At 44.4% G+C, this 22936-nt stretch overlaps 1 protein-coding gene across 1 annotated transcript in view; it reads right to left on the bottom strand.

The window, feature by feature from the left end:
• TIAM2 (TIAM Rac1 associated GEF 2) overlaps positions 1-22936 on the bottom strand; it is a 104166-nt gene that overhangs the window by 65294 nt on the left and 15936 nt on the right. The window contains exons 6-10 of the mRNA XM_012759604.3: positions 13160-13345; positions 12300-12446; positions 10153-10224; positions 1988-2149; positions 115-219 (exon numbers count right to left, since the gene is read on the bottom strand). Of these exons, the coding sequence (XP_012615058.3) occupies positions 115-219; positions 1988-2149; positions 10153-10224; positions 12300-12446; positions 13160-13345 (672 nt within the window). The remainder of the gene's footprint in view (positions 1-114; positions 220-1987; positions 2150-10152; positions 10225-12299; positions 12447-13159; positions 13346-22936) is intronic.

A 22936-nucleotide genomic window follows, 5' to 3' on the forward strand; every position in this document is an offset into this window, starting at 1 on the left:
TTCCTAACTAGACACCAAATTTAAACAGAATTTTTCTCCAAAGACAAATCTTTAAAACCAAAAAGGCCATGAGTGTGGTTCAGATTTCCCTTTCTGAAGCTGATGCACACTCGCCTGCTCTTGCATATACTCATACGGCGCAGGGACGCAGCGTTCAATGTTGTCATCCACTAATTTCCGAAGTTGTAGGCCATAGTGGCTGGGTTCCAACTGCCTCATCTACAAAGAAAAAGACCGTTATTTAGTGTTTAAATGTTCTTCCTGTATTCATCACTGTTCAGCAAGCTGATTAAAAATCAAAGTAGAAATCTCCAAAAGAATATTACATACAGGCCAGGAGCAATGGCTCACACCTGTAATCCTAGCACTCTGGGAGGCCGAGGCGGGAGTTTGAGACCAGCCTGAACAAGAGGCAAGACCCCGTCTCTATAAAAAACAGAAAAATTAGCCAGGCATGGTGGTGTGTGCCTGTAGTCCCAGCTACTTGGCAGGCTGAGGCAGGAAGATCACTTGATCCCAGGAGTCTGAGGTTGCTGTGAGCTAGGCTGATGCCACTGTACTGTAGCCTGGAAGACAGAGGCTCAAAAAAAAAAATACTATATACAATTTGCTGACTTTAAATCTATTAAAACAGCTCAAATTTAAATACTTGTATGCAAAAAAGAAAAGAGGGGACAAATAATTATTTTTAAGGTTTTCTCTAAATGATATTGCTTATAATCACTAAAGGCAAGAGATGCATCTTAAGAAGTACAATGGAATTATCTAAGAGTAGGTCTGTCACAATCTCAGCAAATGCTGTCTCTTTAATATATTGGCTGTACCTAACTTTGTTTCCCATTATTAAAGTAGAGAAATTTGTAAAATCCAAACAAATCTACAGACTTCAGAATTAAGAAATTCCTATTACAAAAACTTTTCAAAAGGAAAATGTGTACACACATGCACCCACACTCACTCACACACACACACACACACACACACACATAATCTTACCTTCTCTTTCTCTCTCATACACACTTTCAACGTGAGAAATTTATCTCAGGCCTATGCTCCAGCTGGGTCTAACTAACCCACTACTTATGACACCTTCTATCTCTTAGAAAATTTACCAGTTTAATAGCTGATACCACTGGTATAGAACAACACTTTGTTTTCTGAATGAAAGCCTCATATACTGGAGCAAAAGGAAATTAAGTTCATTAGCATATAAGCTACATATAAAAATATATAGTATCCTAAAGCATCAAGTCAAAGTGAAAAAGGATAACTAAAATTAAACATTATCCACATCTATTAAATGTACATGGTTAGGAGTTACCAAACTCTACATGCTTTTTTTCACCATTTCACATATTTATCTTTTCTCTGGAAACTTGAAACTATTACTACTTAAGCTGTACTACGCCACCTGGTGGTCTGAAAGCTCTGATCTGATGTTGCTGGATACATTTCCTCTTGGAGGGCTCCTTTTAAGACTTATCATAAACTTCCTTTTCAGATTGGGAGTAAAACCCAGCTTGAGTAATGAATAAAACATCATCTTATATTAATCTCCATGAAGCCACTGTGAATGCTATCAAGCTACTTGTTCGACCCAGACAAATCTGGTCAAATTATTTAGGATTATATCAAACTACTTCAAAATTTATGTCACCTTCTTATAGAACACCATCTTTAAATAACTTAAACAACAACAGACTCATCATCATTCTATATTTTAAAAAGTATATACAGAATCTTAGACTAGCTCAGGTTCTTCATGAAGGTGTGGGATCGGGACCTAGCAACTCATTCTTCCAAAGGGATGAGGAACAGAAGGCAAATTAATACACATGCTCATAAATATGTGGGTTAATAAATGTGCCAACACGTTCCCTACTGTGGAAAGTGAGGCTGTGAACACCACACAATGTAGAAGGCATCAGGATGCAACATGAATGATAGCTTCTGTTCAGAAGTATATGTCTGCAGCAAAGTCCATTACCTTGCACGCCAAAGTCAGAATATCTTCTACTCTGTGTTCTGGCTTGATCGTGACCGTAACTCCTTGATTATCCTGAAAGTGAATATATGCCAGGCTTTCCCACATGTTGTCTCGGGGACCACCATCCCCTGCTGAACCATATATATGCAGAAGTTCATCGACCTGTTTGCACATGCCAAAAGAAAATGCAGACAGATTTGATAAGCAAACGAAAGGAACTACTGAAAGAATGTCCTCTTCATTTATGGAGTATTTATAGTAAGCTCTTTCACATGCTTCCCATCACTGGCTTCTCGCAACCCTCCAAGGCAGACCATGTTTCCTCACTGGTTTAATGCGGAGGAAACTGAAGCCAGGGGGGCTGAGTGAAAGTCACTCACTCCTGGCCCTGTGTGCTCGTTGTCCCTTGCACTATGTCAGCTTGCAACTAACACCAAGTTAGAACAATGCATTCCACGTAAGGCCACTGAATACGCAATCTCTCTGCTCTGGAACTGTGGTTGAGAAGGGCTACTCTGAAACCTGCACCAAAGCCCCCAATCCCTTTCCGACCTCCCAGGGCATTCCAGACACACTCTCGTCCGTGGCCACTGACACCTGCCTATGTCCCAAGCATGAACTGCAGGTGATCCCAGCACAAGTCGCTCTCTCAATGCTACTGTTCTAAAAAATTAACCCCTAGTCCCAGGGAAATCTTTTCTCTATCCTTCAGCTATTTCACACATAGACACTGTTAGAAAATCATCCCAGAACACCTACAGGAAACCTTTCCCAAATTGCAAACACCTCTGCAATTTGACAGCTTCATGCTAATATGTACTTCTATAATTTATAACAAAAATAGCAAGCATTTCGTAAGCAACTCAGAGACGTTTCTCTCTGGCTAGGTTCCTGTATTAACGGGGGGTGGCAAAGAAGATATTTGGAGATCTGAAATCAAAAGTCACAGTCTCTACCCCTTAACCAGCAAAGCGTGGCCTAGGACAAAACATGTACCTTGCTAGGTCTCAGCTCCTATTCTGTGAAAGGGGGCGTTAATAATATAATTACTTAAGTTAATTAACAATGCAAACTATTGTGAGCAAAAGAGGTCATACATGCTAAAGACCTTACACATTAGAAAATCTTACCTGTAAATTCAAAATGATCACATTATTATATACCACTCAGCATCCCTTACTTACAGTTATCATTGTGGGTGAGTTTACTTTGAATTCCATGAATTTTTAAACACAAAGTGAAAGATCCTCCTATATAGGATTTTAAAACTAGAATAGGACTGGGCGTGGTGGCTCATGCCTGTAATCCTAGCACTCTGGGAGGCCTAGGCAGGAGGATCGCTGGAGGTCAGGAGTTCAAGACCAGCCTGAGCAAGAGACAAACCCCTATCCCCACAAAAAATAGAAAAATTAGCCAGGTGTGGTAGAACACACCTATAGTCCCAGCTACTTGGGAGGCTAAGGCAGGGGATCACTTGAGCCCAGGAGTTTAAGGTTGCAGTGAGCTACGATGATGCCACTGCACTCTGGCCAGGGTGACAGAGTGAGTCTCTATCTCAAAATAAATAAATTAATAAACAAACACTAGAATAGATATACGAATAGCAAATAAATATAAAGGAACAAAAGCAAGGAAAGAAACAATCTTTCTGTGTTGACTCTTTGAAAATGTGATGTTCAACTTCGGAGTGACATTTCGGATCTGTCATGGGTCTGTCACTTTCAGCACATTTTCCTGTTAGGATGATCACAGCCAGAAAAAACAACCCCTCACATGCTAGCTCGAAAGAACAAGAGACAGAGCAGATGCCTGGAGCCAAGGACGCCAGGAACAGGCCTGGGCACCACCCTCTTCAGAGAGGTCCTGTCTCAGGTAGATCACATCTCTCCAAGTGCGTTGGCAACAAACAGGTGCTGCCCTTAAAGCACAGGCCCCACCTGCCAAGCTATGTTTGCCGAGCAGCGCACCCGAGCCCCAGCAGGGGTCGCTGTGGAGTAAGAAACCACACGAGGCGCCCGGCCCACAGCAAGCCCAGCAGGGCCAGCGGCTGAGTCTGCGCTCTTGGAGAACAGGGAAAATGTCCCTGAGGCAGGACAGTGGGAACACGGATTCACAGCTCTGCCATTGTCACCCTCTCGCCCCCACCCTCACCGGCCACTGTGGGGACACTGCACTCCCTGGGGCCAAGTGAAATAAACTCTAGACACGTCAGCTCACTCGCCACTCACAACCAAGTTCTCAGATGGACACCCACCACCATGACCCCTACCTATCTCACAGGTGAAAAAATGAGGCTCAGAAACTTGCCCAAGTTCACACAACTAGTGACTGAGGCACCTTGGGGATTCGAACCCTGGAAGCCTGTGCCAACCACCACTGCACTATTCAAAATGTCAGCCTGGCAGTTGCCTCCCTCCCCGCAAAATAGGCACAACGTTAACGGCCCGATTCTTTCCGTTATGCCGCCGTACACACCATGCTCCAGCTGAACAAAACCACTCACCTGACAGTCCCCAAAACGGAGTGGCACTCCTGCTCTGGACCGTGCTCATCCCACTTCCTCTGCCTGCGGTGACAGCAACAGTGCTGAGACCACACGTATCCTGCAGCCTTACCTACAATGCTGCCCCTTCTCTGCCCCACCACCCCCAACGCCACCCAATGACACGAGTTTACTCTCCTGTGTCCCTGGCACAGCACAGAGCAAAGCCCAGCTCACATCGTGGTCCTTTCTAGGTCCCCTGCCCCCATGATAAGAGGAACAGCAGCAGGGGCTTTGTGTCCCACATTCTCAGTCTCCTTCAGCCCTTAACAGGGAAGGCCCCGAACCCAGAACACACCCAGCACAGGGACACTGAGCTGGACACGACTAGCAATCCCCAGCCATCTGCAGGCATGGAAAGCAAACGCTGCGTAAGTTCTTAATACTCTCTAAAGTTTCAAGCAAAGAAATCAACAGAGTGTTCAAGGGGAACAAATCCTGGACAACAGAAAAGTGTGCAGGTAGATGGAAGAATGGAAGGAAGGACAAAAGAATATTCCCCCTGTATTCAATTAAAGGCTGGGCTATGCCTGCTCTGCCCAATCATTTTCTGAGTCTACAGGTTGCTCTGAGATCCAGTAAGCGACAGAAGATGCTTATCGAAGATTCAGACCCTCTCAAGAGACCCCTCGATGAAAATTCTGATGTAATTTTTTCCTGTGTGGAAGGCACATATAACAAACACACATATCCCCCAAACGTATATGATTCAAGAAAGGTAAAACTTTCAAAGGAAGCATCAGGAATGTGGACATGATTAATTAATTCATCAGAACTAGAAAAACGATAAGGCTATTTGTTGCTGACAGATCTCCTGGGGTGTTTTCAGCTTTGCCCACTGGAGAGAGCTGGACAGATGCCCGCCAGACGGGCCAATGCCATCCACGCTGCAAATGCATGAGCTTTGATCTCAGTACATCAGATAAAACATCCTCCTACATTCTTTTCACAAAAGGAAAACAGAATCTTGAAAATAAGCACAAAAAATTGGGCCATCTGAAAACCTCTTTGCTCAGCTTAATGCCCTTTTCAAAGGTGCTCTGTTAGATGAATCCTTTTAACCACGGACCCCAAACTCCACGGTTGGCTACCCGTGTCAGGACTGCGGCAGACAGACCCTGCCTCCTATTCCACTTCCCTATCTTGCTCCCAAAAAAAAAAAACAAAAAAAAAAAACCTTTCCCAACCAACCTGTTTGAAGTTTCCAGGTCCTGGAGCATAAAAATGGAGGCAGCAAAAATGTAAGAGTAGAAAGACACCCCTGGGTCAAACCCCAGCCTTGTTAGGGCTGGTACCTAACGCCTCTGCCTTCCATTTCTTCACCTTTAATAGGAGTTAGGAACACCAGCCTCACGGGGAGGTTGCGAGACCAATGTGAGGAATGGCACTGGAGAGACAGAAACTGCACAGATCTTCGAGGCCAAGCCTGTACTGTGGCATTACACTGCACTGGCCATAACCCCTGCGACTCAGTGAGAGCCACTATAAAGAATCACCTTGCGGTCCAGCTCTGACCAGCCATCAAGAAAGGGTAACATCACCAAACTGCAGCCACGGCCACCAGGAACTAACCAGATAACGTTCGCCAATCACTTCGGCTCTCCTTGTGGGATAACTTCTACAGAAGCATTTATTATTACTATTACATTAACGGTCCTGAAACCACATGTCACATCACTCATGCTCAGAATGCAGCAAGGAGAGAAAATCGAAACCCCGTGCGTCCTCGCAGCAGATGCTTTTGGATCAAATGGCTCATAATTACTACTTGGATCACTGAAGGGAAGTGACTAGCAAAATCACAATCTGGCTGTCACAAGCGGGCCCACACGACCACAGTGGCTGATAAAAGGAAAGTCTATTAGCAAGGGAGATGAGGAGAAAACACAAAAGGGAGTTATGCTCTCGGTTTTCTTAGCGACCGCAGAATGTCACAGAGGAGACAGTGTTTATTTCCTTCTTGGGCTGACGCCCAAATATCAATTGATATGAAAGGAAAACAAAGACCCTGTCTAGCTAGCTGGCTGTGTGTGCCTCTGCGTCTGCTTGCAGGCTAGGAAGGTTCCATACGAATATGCTATTTCAACAGACGACCGTACTGTGGTCAAGAACAAGGTGTTTCACTCGTATTTTCCGTTTAAGAAACCAACATTAAGGTATTTTTGTTTTCAGTTTGGAGCTAATGACTAATGTGACAATACTTCATTCACTCGCTGCCACAGAAAGGCGGGACACCCCAGGCCAATTTTCCAGGGGAGAGGGCCAAGGCCCAGGGGCTGCCATGTTTCTGCAATGAAGCTTCTGGGGTAGCTGCCACCCCTGGCTCTGTTGGGGGGTTGTTGTCACAATCTCCATAACAAACACCTCCCTCCCAAGGCTGTTTGAGACTCATTATTTATTACTCATCAAGAAGTAGCTATGAAAAGCTTTCATTTTTGGCTAGCCAAAGTGTCCCTTAAAAAAAAAAATGCTCCAGTAAGACTGGCTTTATTCCAACCTTAACAGATTTCGAATTGGGGTGACTCACTGTTGGACCGTTACACGACGCACCAATTAGAGTGGAATATTTAAAAACGCGCGCGGCCTCTCCCTCACAACGGCTCCCTGTGTTCCACAGATGGACGTAATGTCCTTACGGTATAAAAATAGAGGGTCTGTGCAAGTTATATTCTCCAAGAATGATTAGCGGAGGAAAATCAGTGAAATATTAATTATTCTGCCAGCTCAGGCAGAATTTTAAGTTCCAAAAATATTTTTTAAAAACACAATTTATATCCTTAGTTCTATCTGCCATTCAATTTGAACCTAGTTATCTTGGTACTTCAGCAGGGAAATGACAGATGCCCCGTGAAAACAGTCCTATCAATGAAAGGAATTTCTTCAGTGTCCTTATGTCAGCAATAATGCTTAGTTAAAATAAATGGGAATAACGGTTTAGATTTATAAGCCTTAAAAAAAAAGATGCAGTAAAAAAAAAAAAATCCACCCCTTAGAGCACTGATTGATAGGACTTGCTGATTAAGTCACAAGAAGATAAATTTAGAAATTTGAGCCCAATACAAATAAAGCACTAAGCGTAATTCTCACCATTAATGGCTATTTTAGCAAAATTTATTTGCAAATTTTGCAACATAAAATCTGTTAACAGACAGGGCTTGGATGATATTTTTTGACCGTCAAAGTCAGAATTTTAAGTTGTTACATAATGCGGGAAGAGATACGACCCTAAATTTTTTAATATTTTTTCTTTATTTTAAATATTTTGAAATACCATTTAGGAAGTTATGTAGAATGTTGATTTTGATGTTTATAATATAAAGCCAAATACTGAGTCTTCATTGTCTTCTCAGCAGAGCTACTATTCCACAAAGTTAAATCTGTACTTAATATAATTTTGCCAAGTAAATTTCAGTCTTTTGTATCTCAGTTGTTGATTAGTAACACGTCACAATAGAAAGATGGCAGTGTTATTTCCAGGCAGATTGTTCCTCTAAGTATCTAGACAAGACTGAGTCAGCCTTATGTGTCTAAAGCTGTCAATGTTCCTGTGGTTTCTTTATTTCTTTTTTTTTTCTTTTTATTTCATCATATTACGGGGGTACAAATACTATTAAGGTTACATATATTGCTCTTGCTACCCCCCTTCCCCCGCTGTGTCAGAGCTTCACACGTGATACAACCCTAAATTTATGTGCTTTTATTGGAGATCAAACAGTTCTTTTCAACCATTAAACAACTATATCTGATCCAAATAATTAATCATCAAATTCACTGAGCAAGTACTACATCCCTGGCAGTGTGCTACATGTAGATTGAGAATATTCGGACAACCACAGGGTACATAAGCCATGCAGACCACGGGTCCCAGTCACAAGCCTTCCTGGGAAACCCTACGTACACACCTGACAGGGTGGCCAGCAGTAAAAGACAGTGCACACATAGTAAGAACCAAGCAAATAATGGTGATACAGAAACGACAGAAATCAAGTGACGTTCCCGGAGGACAGTGCAATTTCATCTGGATTCTGAAACAGGCTCTCCATGTGTGTAGAAAGCCGCAGAGAAGGGAAATTACTTATTAGGAAAAGTGCCATTTTGATGGTATGATTGATAAAAGGAAGGTTTGGATACAGTTTCCCCCGGGGTTGGTCAAATCTAGCAAAAGGAGAGCAGAAAACGGGCGCAAGTGTAGTGGCCGGGCCTCCCGTGGGAGATGCTCCATCACGTAACCTGCCCTCTGGGGCATCCCTGGGGATGGGGGGTGAAGGGGAACAGGATTTGGAGTGGGGGTTTCTGACCCATTCTGAGCTCGTCCTCTAGGAAGCAGGACACCTCAGGCAGAGCTGCCGCCAGAGAGCAGTTTCAACAGCACACTGAGTGGGCTAGGGGCAAAACACGTGGGTGTCTCTGCTGTATGTTTTAGGGTCTCGCTCCCCTCCCCAGGACCTGCCACGGTGTCTAACACTCCACCGCTCTTAGGTTTTTCAAACTGAATTCCCAATTCACTGAATTATCCCCATTAATTTATGAAAGAGGCCGGGCGCGGTGGCTCATGCCTGTAATCCTGGCACTCTGGGAGGCCGAGGTGGGCGGATTGCTCAAGGTCAGGAGTTCGAAACCAGCCAGAGCAAGAGCGAGACCTGTCTGTACTATAAATAGAAAGAAATTAATTGGCCAACTAATATATATAGAGAGAAAAAATTAGCCGGGCATGGTGGCGCATGCATGTAGTCCCAGCTACTCGGGAGGCTGAGGCAGTAGAATTGCTTGAGCCCAGGAGTTTGAGGTTGCTGTGAGCTAGGCTGACGCCAGGGCACTCACTCTAGCCTGGGCAACAAAGTAAGACTCTGTCTCAAAAAAAAAAAAAAAAAATTTATGAAAGAATACTGCCTGCTTCTGCAAAGGCATGTTTATGTTTGCCCAAGCCTATTACAGTCCAGTTTTTCGACCTCAACAAACAGCTTAAAGGTTTGTTGGGGTGCGGGGGAATTAAAAGATAAAATGATTTGGTGGAGGAGAAGTTAAACAAATAGATCAGTAGCAGGACACAGCTTCAAGGGGACAGTGTGGGTTTGAGAAAGACACAAGGAAACATGAGCATGTCCGAACCATCTCCGTCACGCCCTGGGACTTCACTGGGAAACAGTTCTGAGGATTTGCTGGGTCGGAAGCAATTCTGGAGACAAGAAAGGGCCGCTGCTACTCGGCTCCACCTGAGGGCACGTGGAGACACACAGGTGGCTGACACTCAGCACAGAACGTGCCACCTGTGTGTGAAGGTCCCTGACAACCCTGATGGGAAAACGCAATTTTGGATCCGCTGAACTCTCAAAGGAGGGTTCGTTCCGCTGAGGAACAGGGCAGGGTAAATGAAAGGTGCTGTTGTGACTTTGGTCTTGCCACGTCGCTGATTTTAAGATGGCATTATCATGAGTTTAGATACCTCCAAAAATACTTGGCTTTCGTGGAGTACACTGAGTTACCCTTCCAGGACCCTTTTAATTCTAAATTTACTCTTAACAGATTGGCGTACAGGTTCTGAACCAGCATTCCCCGCTGAACTCAGTCAGCCCCGGTGTCATCCGCGTACAACGAGACGGCTGCCGTCTACAGCCATGTTTACCTCGCTGGAGTTACTGGAGATTTGAGGTAGCTGAGTTCCAGAAAATCCAGGGCTGCCACTCGAATCAAGTATCTGACAGACAGGGGGAAAAAGACTAATGAAATGGCTCTGCAATGTAAATTTGCCAGCTACCCTTTCTCAGTACTTAAAAGCTGAAGTTCTGCAACACTTTATAAGATCTTCACATCACAACGTGTACTAGCTACTAATACACTTAAAGTATTCACTTTGAAGTTGTTTTTTTCTTCCCATATAGTTACATATTTTACTTTTCTGTGATGTCATATATTATTTAAGTCATCCTGGATCTTCTTGATGTTGCTTTTAACCAAAAGGTACACATTTCTGAAGATGCAGAACAAAGCTCAAAGTTGAATTGGCAGAGCCACCAAAATCAAGCTCATAACTGTTTTTCTAATGCACATAGACTAAATCTTGGAAGAAAATATAGCTAAATGTTAAAAAGTAGTTGTGTTTGAGCACAGGGACTAAAAATAATTTCCTTTCCTTTTCCAAATTTTATGTTCCAAATTTTATAGCAGAATAACACTAAAGACCATTTAAACAGTTAGGGGTAGCTACTATTCAGTTACATGTATCAACACTATAATTAGTTTCACATCTTTTTAAATTTAAAAAAATGTTCAACCAAATGATTCTGTTCACTAAGAAATCTTATACTGAGAACATTTACCACAAATGCTGGGTAAAGACCATTGTCTCATAATTAGCTGAGTTAGAAAAATAAGAAAGTTACCAAATTATCATTTAATTATATAGAATGGACTGCTCTGATTTAAATGCTGTAAAGACATTGGTTAACTATCACAGAAGTTCAATTCAGAAAGCACAGGCCTAGCCCCGGCCAAGGGTTTGCAGTGCGCCACAATCAATAACGGAGAAATGGATGTCCGTGTGTGACCAACAAAGGATTACGCTTTATAATTAAATTAACAGTACAGCCACAACTTTAAAATCTGATATTCTTTCTGTAATGTGAGTATACAAAAACAGCAGCCACTTAAGAGAGGTTTTGTGTGATCTTGTTGTCTTTCCACCAACCCACTCCTACCACCTCCGCCTTTGCTGCCTCGAGGTTTTAAACAGGTCAAAGAGATACCAGCCCTCCTCTTTACCTAAATTCACAACAGTGTTATACACAGCCAAACAAACAGCCACATACAAATCGGAAAATAAAGTTCCAATAAAATTTGTGACTCTCTTTCAGATGATACTGAAAGCATATTCAGAATAACAGCAACTGTTGAAAATAAAAACAAGGACTTCAGATTTAATGACAACTGTTTTTTCCCTATTCATTTATGTGATCAGATCATAATATAACTTATCTTTTCAACAGTCTTTAAAAAAAGAATAATCCTAAAACATATCAATCAGTAAGAAAAAATCCATCATCATGCAAATCATAGGCATCACAAAATACAGGTGCTTCAGATATGGGCATATTCAAATTGTTCTGAAAACAATTCACTGTACTGGGGCCACACTACAGCAATATGTGTTCAGGCTATTTTTTGTAGACCAAATGTTAAAAGAGCTGCCACTGCTCAAGGGAGAATCAGCAGCAGTGGTTGTCCAGCGTTTCAGGGCTTTGGACTCAGGCAGGTACAAGTCCCAGGCCTGTCCTTCATGTGCTAGAGGACAGGGGGAAGTGACTTAACCTCTCCAAGTGTCAGTCTCCTCATCTGTAAAATGGGATGACAAAACACCTACATCCTGTTGTAGGTATCAAGTGAGAAAATTATCTAGCACCAGCAGCAGAATTTAGCTGCCACTACTCTAATGGTTAATCATTTTCCATATGTATTTTAAAATATAAAATCTAGAAGAAAATAAATAGTAGCACTGAAGTCAATGACAAGTGTGGATAATTTTCTGATTATTCTTATTTTCTGTGTTCCTAAGTACTACACAGTGCGTGACTACCTCTTTGGGCATGCTAAGACAGATTGAGCAATTTGGGTATTTTGATTTGGGGGAAAAAAAGTCCATGCTATGACTGGATTCCTCTGAACCAACTTTTATTTCTTTCTTAACAGAGGAAGAACATTTATTATTTGCAGCAGGCTGAAAATCAGTAGGAATTTCCCTCTAGTTTGTAGTTCATCCCTTGCCGAGGAGCTCACCTGAGTTATAGAGGGTCTCTTCTCCTTCCCCTTTCTGGCCAGAGTATCCAACCCTTTTAATGAAGAAAATATGCTCCTCTTGTTTCTTCCTCGCTGAGTCAGTGATAGCGTTCTTTTCCGGAGAGCAGAGTCATCTCTAGAACATACCTAATTGAAAACACAGTTTAAAAACATCTCAAAGCTTGTGATTGGAGCGATGGAGAGAATTAACATTTGCCCTAACAGAAGTGAGCTCTGCTTGCTGTAAATGCATTATGACCACTGCCAAAAGCTACTGCATGTCTGACATGCCAGAAATGCACCCACCATATAGATCTCTCTCATCTGGATAACATGAGCCAAGTGACAACACTCAGATCTCCCCATGGTGGCAGCATGGTTGGCAAAATCACCCCTGGACCCCCGAGCTGGGCCAGCGCAATACACAGATGCCACCGAAACAGGAGAGATTTCAGAAAACACAATGGGGCTCTCTGCAGTACTAAGAAATCAATCTTGAATCAAACTTTAGTGCTTCATGCCACTGCTGCTACTCTTCAGGGACCCCACCTTCCTGATGGCACAAGGTGGAGGAGCCAGAAAGGCAGACACAGGTAGGAATCCCCAGTGACTGTCCACTAGCAGGTGGATTCCAGCAATAGTAGAATGTTTCCTCCTGTTTTAAGTATCTAAGCAATAGGGAAACCAGGGACTCTTGACAGCAGGACAGCTCCAGCCCTCCACCCCCAGGCCCCTGGCCTCTGGGTGACCCTGTCACTTATTGGGTCAAGTCCCAGAACAGCTGATGGCCACAAGCTGCAGAAGGGTGAGCCTCATAATCCCCCTGAATGCCGCTGACGCGACCCCCCTCAGGAACTTACCAGAGCGTGGAAAGAAGAAACAGACAAGACGCCCAACCTGCCGAGAGCCAGCTTGGAGGGCCGGCTGGCGGCAGCAAGGAGACTCTTGGGGTTGGGCAGCTCCCCGCCTTGCAGGCTGGCCAGATAGCAGCGCATCCGGAACAGATCCATGTGAAACTTCTCCAGGTTCTGCTCCCACTGCTGGATCTTAAAGCAAGAGCAGAGGTGATTTCAATAAAAACTACACGTTTTCATGGGTCAAAATGAAAATGTGATGGCTTTCACAAACTTAGTGAAAAATTAGGGAAAATGCATTTCAGCTGGTTTTCAGGAGGTTCACACTGGCTTTCCCCGCTCGCCGCGGTCTGGGCTCTCCCACCAAACACACTGGGCCCTCCAGCTCCCCCGCTGCACCTCACCAGCACAGCCCCAAACCGGAGAGAGCTGGTGGTCCCAACACAGGCCGCGGTCTTTGGAGAACTCCAGCACTAAACTATCCTGACTAGAACCAGGCTGTGAATCCTAAATCAGTTTTGTTACACTGTTTTCATTTCTCTTCCCATTTCCAGCCTCTCGTCCTGAACTGGATTAACTGAATTGCACACAAACAGATGCTGGACAAGCACAGGTGATGATTTTATGTTTCTTCTCATGCTGAGAAAATGACTCAAAGCAATAGGAAGTAAATGGATTTGGGGGATAAGGACAAATAGAGCTCTTCCTCCTATTTTAAGTATCTTGGAGAATAACCACCATCAGCACATCTGAACAAAATCGAAGTGTACACAGCTATCTACCCAACACAGGTTCCCACTAACCTGTCCTCCTTCAAGACTGAAGCCATGAGTTGGTGAAGAAACACAGGCAAACTGGGGCAGCCGCCCTCCTTTCTTTCAAGGATGTCAAAGCACGTTACAGACAAGTATGACCTTCACTTAAAGATAAATTAACAGGTGAAGAAAGGGTACTTGTGACTTGCCAGTAAGAGAATGGGGCGGACGAACAGAACGCCGTGATTCAAAAGGTCTCGGAAGCAATCTCAAAGTTCAAGAGAAGGTCTGCAGAGAAGGCGTGTGGCAAAGAACGCAGCACAGGGTCACGTCACTCCGTTCACGGCAACTGCATCTCTAGCTCTGCCACGTTGCTGGGCGCCCAAGCAGACACTAACCTTTCACACCAAACTTCCCAGGCTAACCCTCAACTCTGGATAAATGGTATTTTGAAGGATTTCCAACACTGAACGCTACCGTCCCCCCTTCAGTCTCTCTCCACACACAAGCATTACAGATTCTGGGTATTCTCCTGACCAACCCCCCAAGTCCTCCATATTTATTTCTTAGGAAGGTCACTATGTAACTTTTCTGCATGAAAGAAAAATGACAGCTACAAGATCTAAACAAAGAACGTATTAATTCATCATCTGTCAGCAAAACAGTGAAGTCCCAGAGGGCACCGAAGTAATCTCAACGTGCATAATGAATGTAACCTCCTTTGAGATTCTGTGCACCCCTTGCTAGCAAAGTAGTAGCCTGCTGGTGTCAGCCTTGAATGAACAGATGATTTGCAGGTGCCCAGGTCCTGCGCCTGAAGATTCTTCTATCCATTAGGTGTGAGGCCCAGGAAAGTTGACATTTCAAAAGCACCTCCTGGGATCTGTGTGCACTGCTGTTCTAGACCAATGAGACAGTTCAAACTAAAACTGCCAGTCTCCTCTTAGTCTTGTCATACTAGAGAATTCTAGATTCCAGGAGTGATGAATGGATATAAACTGACACTTGCGAGAAGCCGTAGGCATAGCAAAAATAAACTCTAGTTCTGTCTCCCAAATATCTTCCTTTCTAGATGACTCCTGAAAATCCACACTTAGAGATGCATTCCTTTGTCCTCGAATAACGTGTAGATATTTCTAGAGTGGATAACGTATTAAAGCCTACCACACTCATTTATACCTCAGTGTGAATCGGGTTATGAGATATCTTCCAGGGGTTCTACAGGGGTGGAGACAGGAGAGGGAAAGAAAATGAATGAGTCACTGGATACCAGAGGTAAAGATTAAAAAGTTGGTAGATTATAAAGACAAAAAAATAAAATCCAGGTCTATGCCAATCACCGTAGATCACGGAAGAGGACCACCTCTTGTACTTACACTGAATCCTACAATTTACATTTAAAAGCACCATTTAATCTATTTAATGTATTCAAAGCACCACTGGTAAGTAAAGACAGTTCCAGCCCAAACAAGTACACAGGAAATCTTAAAATCTTGTCAGAAACATTCTGCTAATCGTCAGCACCCAAACCCTGGGGGAAAATGCAGGTGAATGCATAGAAGAACATGGACCACAGGCTTAGGTTTGTTGGAGGGACAAAGGGGCTGGGTGACCCCAACAGCCCAAAGGAGGCCTTATGAAAATCAAGAGGTTTGCTAACATACCTGATTAAGTTTCTAGAGAACTAGTATCTCAATTGACTGTGTACATTGTAGAGGTCATTTAAAATTTAATTTAGTAGAAAATGCAAAGGAAAATTAGCCTTATGACTCCTTTATTTCAACAATGCTCCTTATCCTTATCCTGATGTGAGGCGTTGTGATGGTTAATTTCAGATGTCAACCTGACCGGGCCACCGGGCCCCTATATTTAGTCAAATGTTATTCTGGGTGTGTCCGTGAGGATATTTTTGGATGAGATTAACATTTAAATGGGTAGACTGAGTAAAGCAGATGGCCCTCCCTAAGGTGTACGGGCCTCATGCAAGCGGCTGAAGGCCTGAACAAAAAGGCTGCCCACTCTCAAGCCACACACACACACACACACACACACACACACACACACACACACACATCCTGTTGGTTCTGTTTCTCTGGAGACCCCTGACTAGTACAGCTGTCACCCCGGCAGGTCTGTGTGGCAGAATAAGCTGTCATTAGTCATCCATCCATTCAATATTTAAGGACAATGTTTATCTTGCTTTTAAGGTCATGGTTCTTTATAAAGAATCAGTCACCGAGCTTAAACGAAGATTTGTGGTTGGATAAGAAACAATGAAATATTTGATTTTTCTTTCCACAGACTCACCTAAGCTTCAGAGAGGGACGTGGAAGATTATGCAGGAGAAAGTATGGTGAGGACGTGGATTTTGATGCTTGGGTTTTCTTAGAAGGAAACAGGAGGCAGAAGAGCTGAATCCATGAGCTCAAAACAGACTCTGTAATACTTAGAAAGTCCGCCAACATATGCAATGAACTGGCAAGGGAGTTGGTACTGCCACACCTCAGCAGAGACTGAGGCCCAGAAGGGAAGTGACTTGACCAGGGTCTTAAAAAGCTTGTCCTTCCAGACGAACAAAGACCCAAAGCTGATACCGATGTGAATACTAGGTGGGACAAGCACACTGTCAAGTGCCTATAATGTGGCCCTTGAATCCCACGTCTTCTGACTCTTAAGGCAGATATCTGTGTGCTACCCAAAACCTACCTCAACAACAACCATTTCAATTTTCACCTAATTGTCAACTTTATTTCTCCCTTGAAATCCCCCAGTTACTCTACAGAAGAGGCAAGACTACCCACACTCTCATTAGGTGCCCTATTCATACTGAACATTTTGCATTTTACTTTCCCACCAGCCTTGACATTCAAATTCATCCCCAAATTGAAGTAATGTTAATTAAAAGGAAAAACATGTTTTATAAAAATCCCTCAGAAGGTGAGATTAAAAAGGAGAGAAACATACATTTCTTAAAGTGTCAAGGGAGAAATAAAATTTTTAGCTCTTAAATATGCGATCTCAGTAAATTTCAATAATAACGATCACTAAAATTGTACTGTTACCTGACAGCACATTTATCAAGGAGTTGTTTTTCCAACATTATCAGAAACTAAAATGCCCCAAATCAATTCCATTAAACCAAGACTGCCCACTCCCTTTCTAAAAATCTTTAAATATTGACATTTGTTCCTAGATGTTTCTTTATTTTTAAAGATAAATACCATGACCTCATAATAAAAACTCAACTTCTACATAGAATATAGATTGAGATTTTATTTCTTTTAATGTCCAAGCACAAAACATAAAAATGACATAAATGAAAAAAACTCATTCTAAGGAAGTTTTCATTATCTTTCATCAAAAAAATGAAAAATTATGAACAACAAAATTACAGGGGGAAATTCCCATAAGCACCGACACAAATTCAATATAAAAGTTTCTCTTTTATTGCTAATATAACTATATTGATTTAATGAGCTCATAAAGGTTATGGTCTCCTGTAGAAAAGTGGGAGGGGAGGAGATGAAGCCTTATGCTAAAAATAGCAAATGAACAAGCAATGCATTAAAAAAGATGACAAGTACATTCCTGCCACACCCAACACTCTTAGAAAAATATTTTCTACCATTTAGTCATTTAATCAGAGTATTTAGTCATTTGTCCATTATTAGATTTGCCCTAAAAAGATAATTAGTTTTTTCCTTTTGGTGTAAGAAGCTGAAAAACTCCCACTCCATACTTCCCAAACACTATCTTACAGCCCACCTTCATAGAAGAACCAGCTAGTGAGACAAATTACACTAAAGTTAACTAATAGAACAACCAGCTAAAGTTTATAGAGTCAGCTTTGTTTTCCTTTGAGATACAATTCACACACCATAAAATTCACTCCGTTTTATAATAAATATGGTTCCTAACAAATTGAATTGAAAAAAATCTAAGTTATGAAAACAAATAAATTGAGGATTATTTTCTATTTTACACAAAACGATCCAGCACATGGCTTAGTTAGCAAGCAAAGCATCGTCTGGTGTACCCAAGTCTCACTGAGAGGCAGCAGAGCGTATTAGCTAGGGTCTGCGGACTCATGCAGTGTGTGGGTGCTACACCCCCCCCCATGAGGAGCTGTTAGGAAACCTCATATGCTCCTGGCCTGAGACAGGAGCTCTGATACGTAAAACAGGCAGGGGGGCCATGAGGATGGAGCGAGGCAGGAGAGGGGCTGCATCTGGAGGGGGGAAGGTGAAGAGGAAAGGTCCGAGGGAAGGGAACTCACTTCCTGCAGTAAATATGAAAGGGTCCCCTGACATGCAACAGACAGAAAGGTGATGGTTTCTCTGGGAGCTCATAGGCTATAGTAGGAGCATAACACACAGCAATGAGAGCAGTGATGGAGATGACACTGAGAATTTCGGGAGGAGAGAAGGGGTCCCTGATGGAGTGGGTGGGAGAGGAGCCCAGGACAGCCCCTGGCAGGAAAAAAGCCCTAACCACTTTCTTACAGCTGAGAAGGGGTGAGCCAGGCAGCAGGGGCAAGGGGAGATGGGCCTGTGCGGGCAGCATAGGAGTCCTCTCTGCCTGAGGAAAAACCCAAAGTATGGAGTGGAACACTGGGCTCAGACCACAGAAGTTTGTGGTTGCTAGGTAAAGGTCAAGGTGGGGACGGGTTATCAGGGACTTTATCTTGTCAGCCATAGGAAGTCACTAAAGGATTTTTAAACCCGGGTCATTACATGATCAGACCTGCTTTTTAGATGCATTCTGCTCTTCTTGTTGCAGGGAAGATGCATTTGAGGACGGGCAAGACTGGAGGCTCCTGCCCAGTGGAGTCAGGAAGAGAGAATGACAGACCATACTCCTTACCCTTTCTACCGCTCACCAACTGCCTACACCCTCAGACTTCCAGGGTGCACTCACCATCGCAGAGCACTCTGCCTTGGCTCTTGCTGTGCCTTGGCCTGGAATGCCCTTCCCCATTCTCCTTCCGATTAAGTCCTCATTGCTCAAGAGGCAATTCAGGCATCCCTCCTCTAGGAAGTCTTCCAAGACTACATGGGAGGCTAAATTTACCATTTCTGTCTTCCACAGCACTCTGGAATATCATTTGCGCTGAATTCATTATCTTATGTTGAAATATCATGCTCAACCATCTGTCACCCTGCTAGACTGAGAGAACCCTGAGGGCAGACAGTCTCCTCTGAATCCCCCAGACTGTGCACACTTGCCTGGCTGAACACTCGCTGAACTGAACTGAACGTTCCTCTCCTGCCCGGAACACTTCCACCAGCACCCACTGCCTGCTGAACAAAGTCCCCCTCTTCGCCCAGCACCCCCATAATCTGGCCTTGTCTCCCCCAAAACCTCCCACACACAAATATTCTACTCTCTAGGGCTTATCCCCCAAGTTGCTCCCCTCCACATATACCATATCGCCTTTTCTCCAAAGCCTTGTTCTTGTTGTTTGCTTTGGCACTCTTTCCAACTGTCTTAATTCAATCCATCCTCTCTATGACTTTCAAACTTGAGCTTTGCAAAACCCAGATCAATCCCAGCCCCTGCAGCTGGGAGTCCCCTCCCCCACGGCAGCACTGTGGCAGCAGAACTGCCCTCCCTCTCCCCTAAATAATGACAAAGTGGGACGGGGAAGCCATCTGGGAGAATGCCAAGACCGTCGTCGAGGGATGGTGAGGTTTTCTCTTTATTTACTCATTTAAAATATTAAGCAGAAAGGAAAATAAAGTACTAAGTGGGCTTAATTTACAACTCTTCCTCCCTTAGAACTTCAAAGGCAACCGGAAGCTGTGCGGCCTGGTCCACATTGGACATGCTCACATGAACACTGCATCATCCAGCAAACAAAGGACACGACTCTGTGATGATTTTTTTAAGCCAGGCATGTGACCACACCACGGTATGAAGCCTGGCCCTCATTATCATGACAGTGTCTTTTTATTCAGAAAAGGCATTGGCGAGGGCCTTCTCCACCCAAGTACTTCAAAGAAAACCTGCTCCGGAGAAGTTAGCTGGCACAATGTCACCTACACTATATACATTCTGCTATTTTTAAGGCCAGAAATGACTATAGCTGAGGTTCTGGGGGTCTCTGGGGGAAAGCACTACAGAAATAAAAGTACATAGTGAAGCTGAGATTTTTACATGGTCAGTGGATAAAACCTTGCTCTATGAAAGATTTATTTTAAAAGTGGTTTAGAGAAAACTCTACCCGTATGGGATATTCGGGAGACCACTGTGCCGATGGATCTTGACCTGTAAACACCTTTTCCTCTGTAACTTCACATGATGTTTTCCAGTCAAAGAAGGTGCCACAAAAGCAATTCGAAGCACGGGCTTGTCCCCCGCTTGGCATTTCATAGTCTCCGTGTCTGCGAGTAAAGAGTCAACAGCTCTCTCTATGACCTGCCGGCAAATGAGTCCAGGAAGGCGGGCACAGCTGGTGTCATTCATGTCGCCCACCGCAAAGCCCTTTGGAAAAACATGACTAAATCATGGCCTTACAAAACCGCCAATATGGGGAGTGGAATGTCTGCAGCTGGAATTTCTGAGGATCAATCTGAATTGTTTCTTACCAGACATTTGCAAGTGTGCCGTGGGAAGGCGAGTGTGTGTGGCAGGGGTGCAGGAGACGGGGGCGTGGGGAGGGCGAAGGAAGGGGTGAGGGCCAGGGCTGCGAGGGAGGAGCGCGCTGAAATGAAAAGTTAGCAGTGTCGGGACAGCGTGCCTAAAATAACTAATGTGACGATCCTGTCAAAGAATGGGCCGCAAGTGATAAGTACCCTAACTCTCTAAAATAGACTTACTCTTTGAGCCACGGGATGGTCCAAGACCCTTGGATTTGTACAGGAGTTTATGTTAAAGTAATCCCCCTCCCGGTCTGAGAACAGCACCAACTGTGGTGTCATCTCTTAAGCACTCACAAACTTCGCACAAGGCAACGAAAGTACAGTTGATGAAAATTCACATTTTAAAAATATGCTTGCTTGGACTTCTCATAGCCATAAAGAGGAGACACACACACACACGAGGCAGGCCAGGAGCCTCCAATGCTGTCAAATGTCCCTTCTCTCTCTAGGCCTAAAGATCTCACTATGCGAAAGGACCTGAAAACTCCAAGCGGGGCGTCCCTCCAGGGGACTGAAGTATGGCCCCACGTTTAAACTTAAGAGAGCCAGGAAAAGCTGCAACCGTCCTTTCCCCATCACAGTCAGTATGGGACTTCTGCCCCGAACACTCTGAGACACTCGCACCCACGTGTCGCCTCTCTGATGACAGACACACCGCGGCTATCGGAGCCTGGACGGTTGGGACCACAGGGGAGACGTGGTGCAAAGACGGCGCGGGGTAACCATCTCTCCTTCAGGCTCTCTGAACGTCACACCACCTCAACCCAGCGTCAGCCCTACACTCCACACAGACGGGCAGCGGGAGGTGAGCCAGCCGCCTCAGGACCTGAACTCTCCCAGACGTGAGCAGGGTGTGACCCCCCAACGAGGCAGGCAGGGCAGAGAGAACACAGCTGGGCTCTGGGGCGGCTGTGCTCTTGGCGGACCCCAAAAGTCCTTCCACTCCCACGTTCTTCTGGGCAGTTTCGGCTTCCTCTCACTTCCTTGCTAAAACTACTTCGCAGTTTGGAGTTTGCTGGTAGGCACTCTTTAAATAAATGGCATATCCTGTTTGAGGAATGGTTCCACTCAGGAGTACAGGTGACAATCTTTAAGATTGCACAAAATTACTGAAGTTCTCTCGTGTCACTCCGGACCAGGCCAGTGCCATTTTACCCCAGATGGCTTTCCCCACTCAGTCTGCCCTCCCAGCTACTGCCTGATTCGTCTTCCAAAGACACTACTTTCATCATGCTTTTTTCCCCAATGTAAAAACCTATTAACCGCCCCCCTCCCTTGAAGGCAGAGTGTAAAATAAATCTTACACCCAAGCCTGCATACAAGACTGCTATGGCCTGAATGTGTGTGCCCCCCCCCCCAAATTCATGTTAAGATCCTAATCCCTAGGATGATGGTATTAGGAGGTGGGGTCTTCTAAAAAGGGAGGTGATTAGGTCACGATGGCAGTGGCTTCCTGCGTAGGGTCAGCGCCCTTACAGAGGAGGCCCAGAGAGCTGCCCTGCCCTGCTACCATGTGAGGATGCAGAAAGAAGATGCCTTCTATGGTCCAGGAAGCAGGGCCTGATCAGACATCGAATCTGCCAGCATATTGATCTTGGACTTCTCAGCCTCTAGAATTAACTGTAAGAAATAAATTTCTATTGTTGATAAGTCACCCAGTTTACGGTATTTTGTTTCAGGCTAATATAAAGACCCTGAAAAATGGGGCTAGTTCCTCTCCAACCTAACCACCAGCTCTGCAAAACTTCCCAACCTAAACCTTCACTGCAGTGTGTTCCAGAGCTCCAAGACTCCAGGCTGTTACTTCTACTCCACATTGTCCTTCCACACTCCACACGGCCACCCTCCTTTCTTCACCCTATCCAAGTCTCCGATCATCTGACAACTGACTTAGGAGGCGGTTGCAACGGATTGTGCAGCGCATCCCTAGATGCCCCTGTCAAGACAGGCATCCTTTCTCTTGGCTGCCAGGAGCACCAGCTGCTGAGAGCTCCAAGATCCTCTCAGGGATCCCGCTCTAGCACGAGGGTACAAAGGCCTGGCCGCCTCGCCTCGCTGCAGAACTCTGAACGGCCATCCCAGCTCCAGATCTCCCCAGGGACCAGCTGCATCACAATTCAACTTGTCCCTTCCCAACCCCCCATCTCTCCCAGTGTTGATCCTGAGAACATCCCCAGTAAAACTTCCGCTGGGCAAATCACCAACGCAGTCAGGTGCCCAGGGAGCCTAACCAAAGACAGGGATGCTAGAAATTTCACTAAGATGTGTCTATGTGTTTGGGTTGTGTGAGCAAAAGGTAAACAAAAATTGCAAAGCTTCTTCCCTTTCTCTAAAATGCAAATAGCACAGGAACTAGCTATGTAATTACATGAATGTGGAACTAACCC

This window comes from Microcebus murinus, chromosome 5, assembly GCF_040939455.1.
Source record: "Microcebus murinus isolate Inina chromosome 5, M.murinus_Inina_mat1.0, whole genome shotgun sequence".
NCBI classification, from domain to species: domain Eukaryota; kingdom Metazoa; phylum Chordata; class Mammalia; order Primates; family Cheirogaleidae; genus Microcebus; species Microcebus murinus.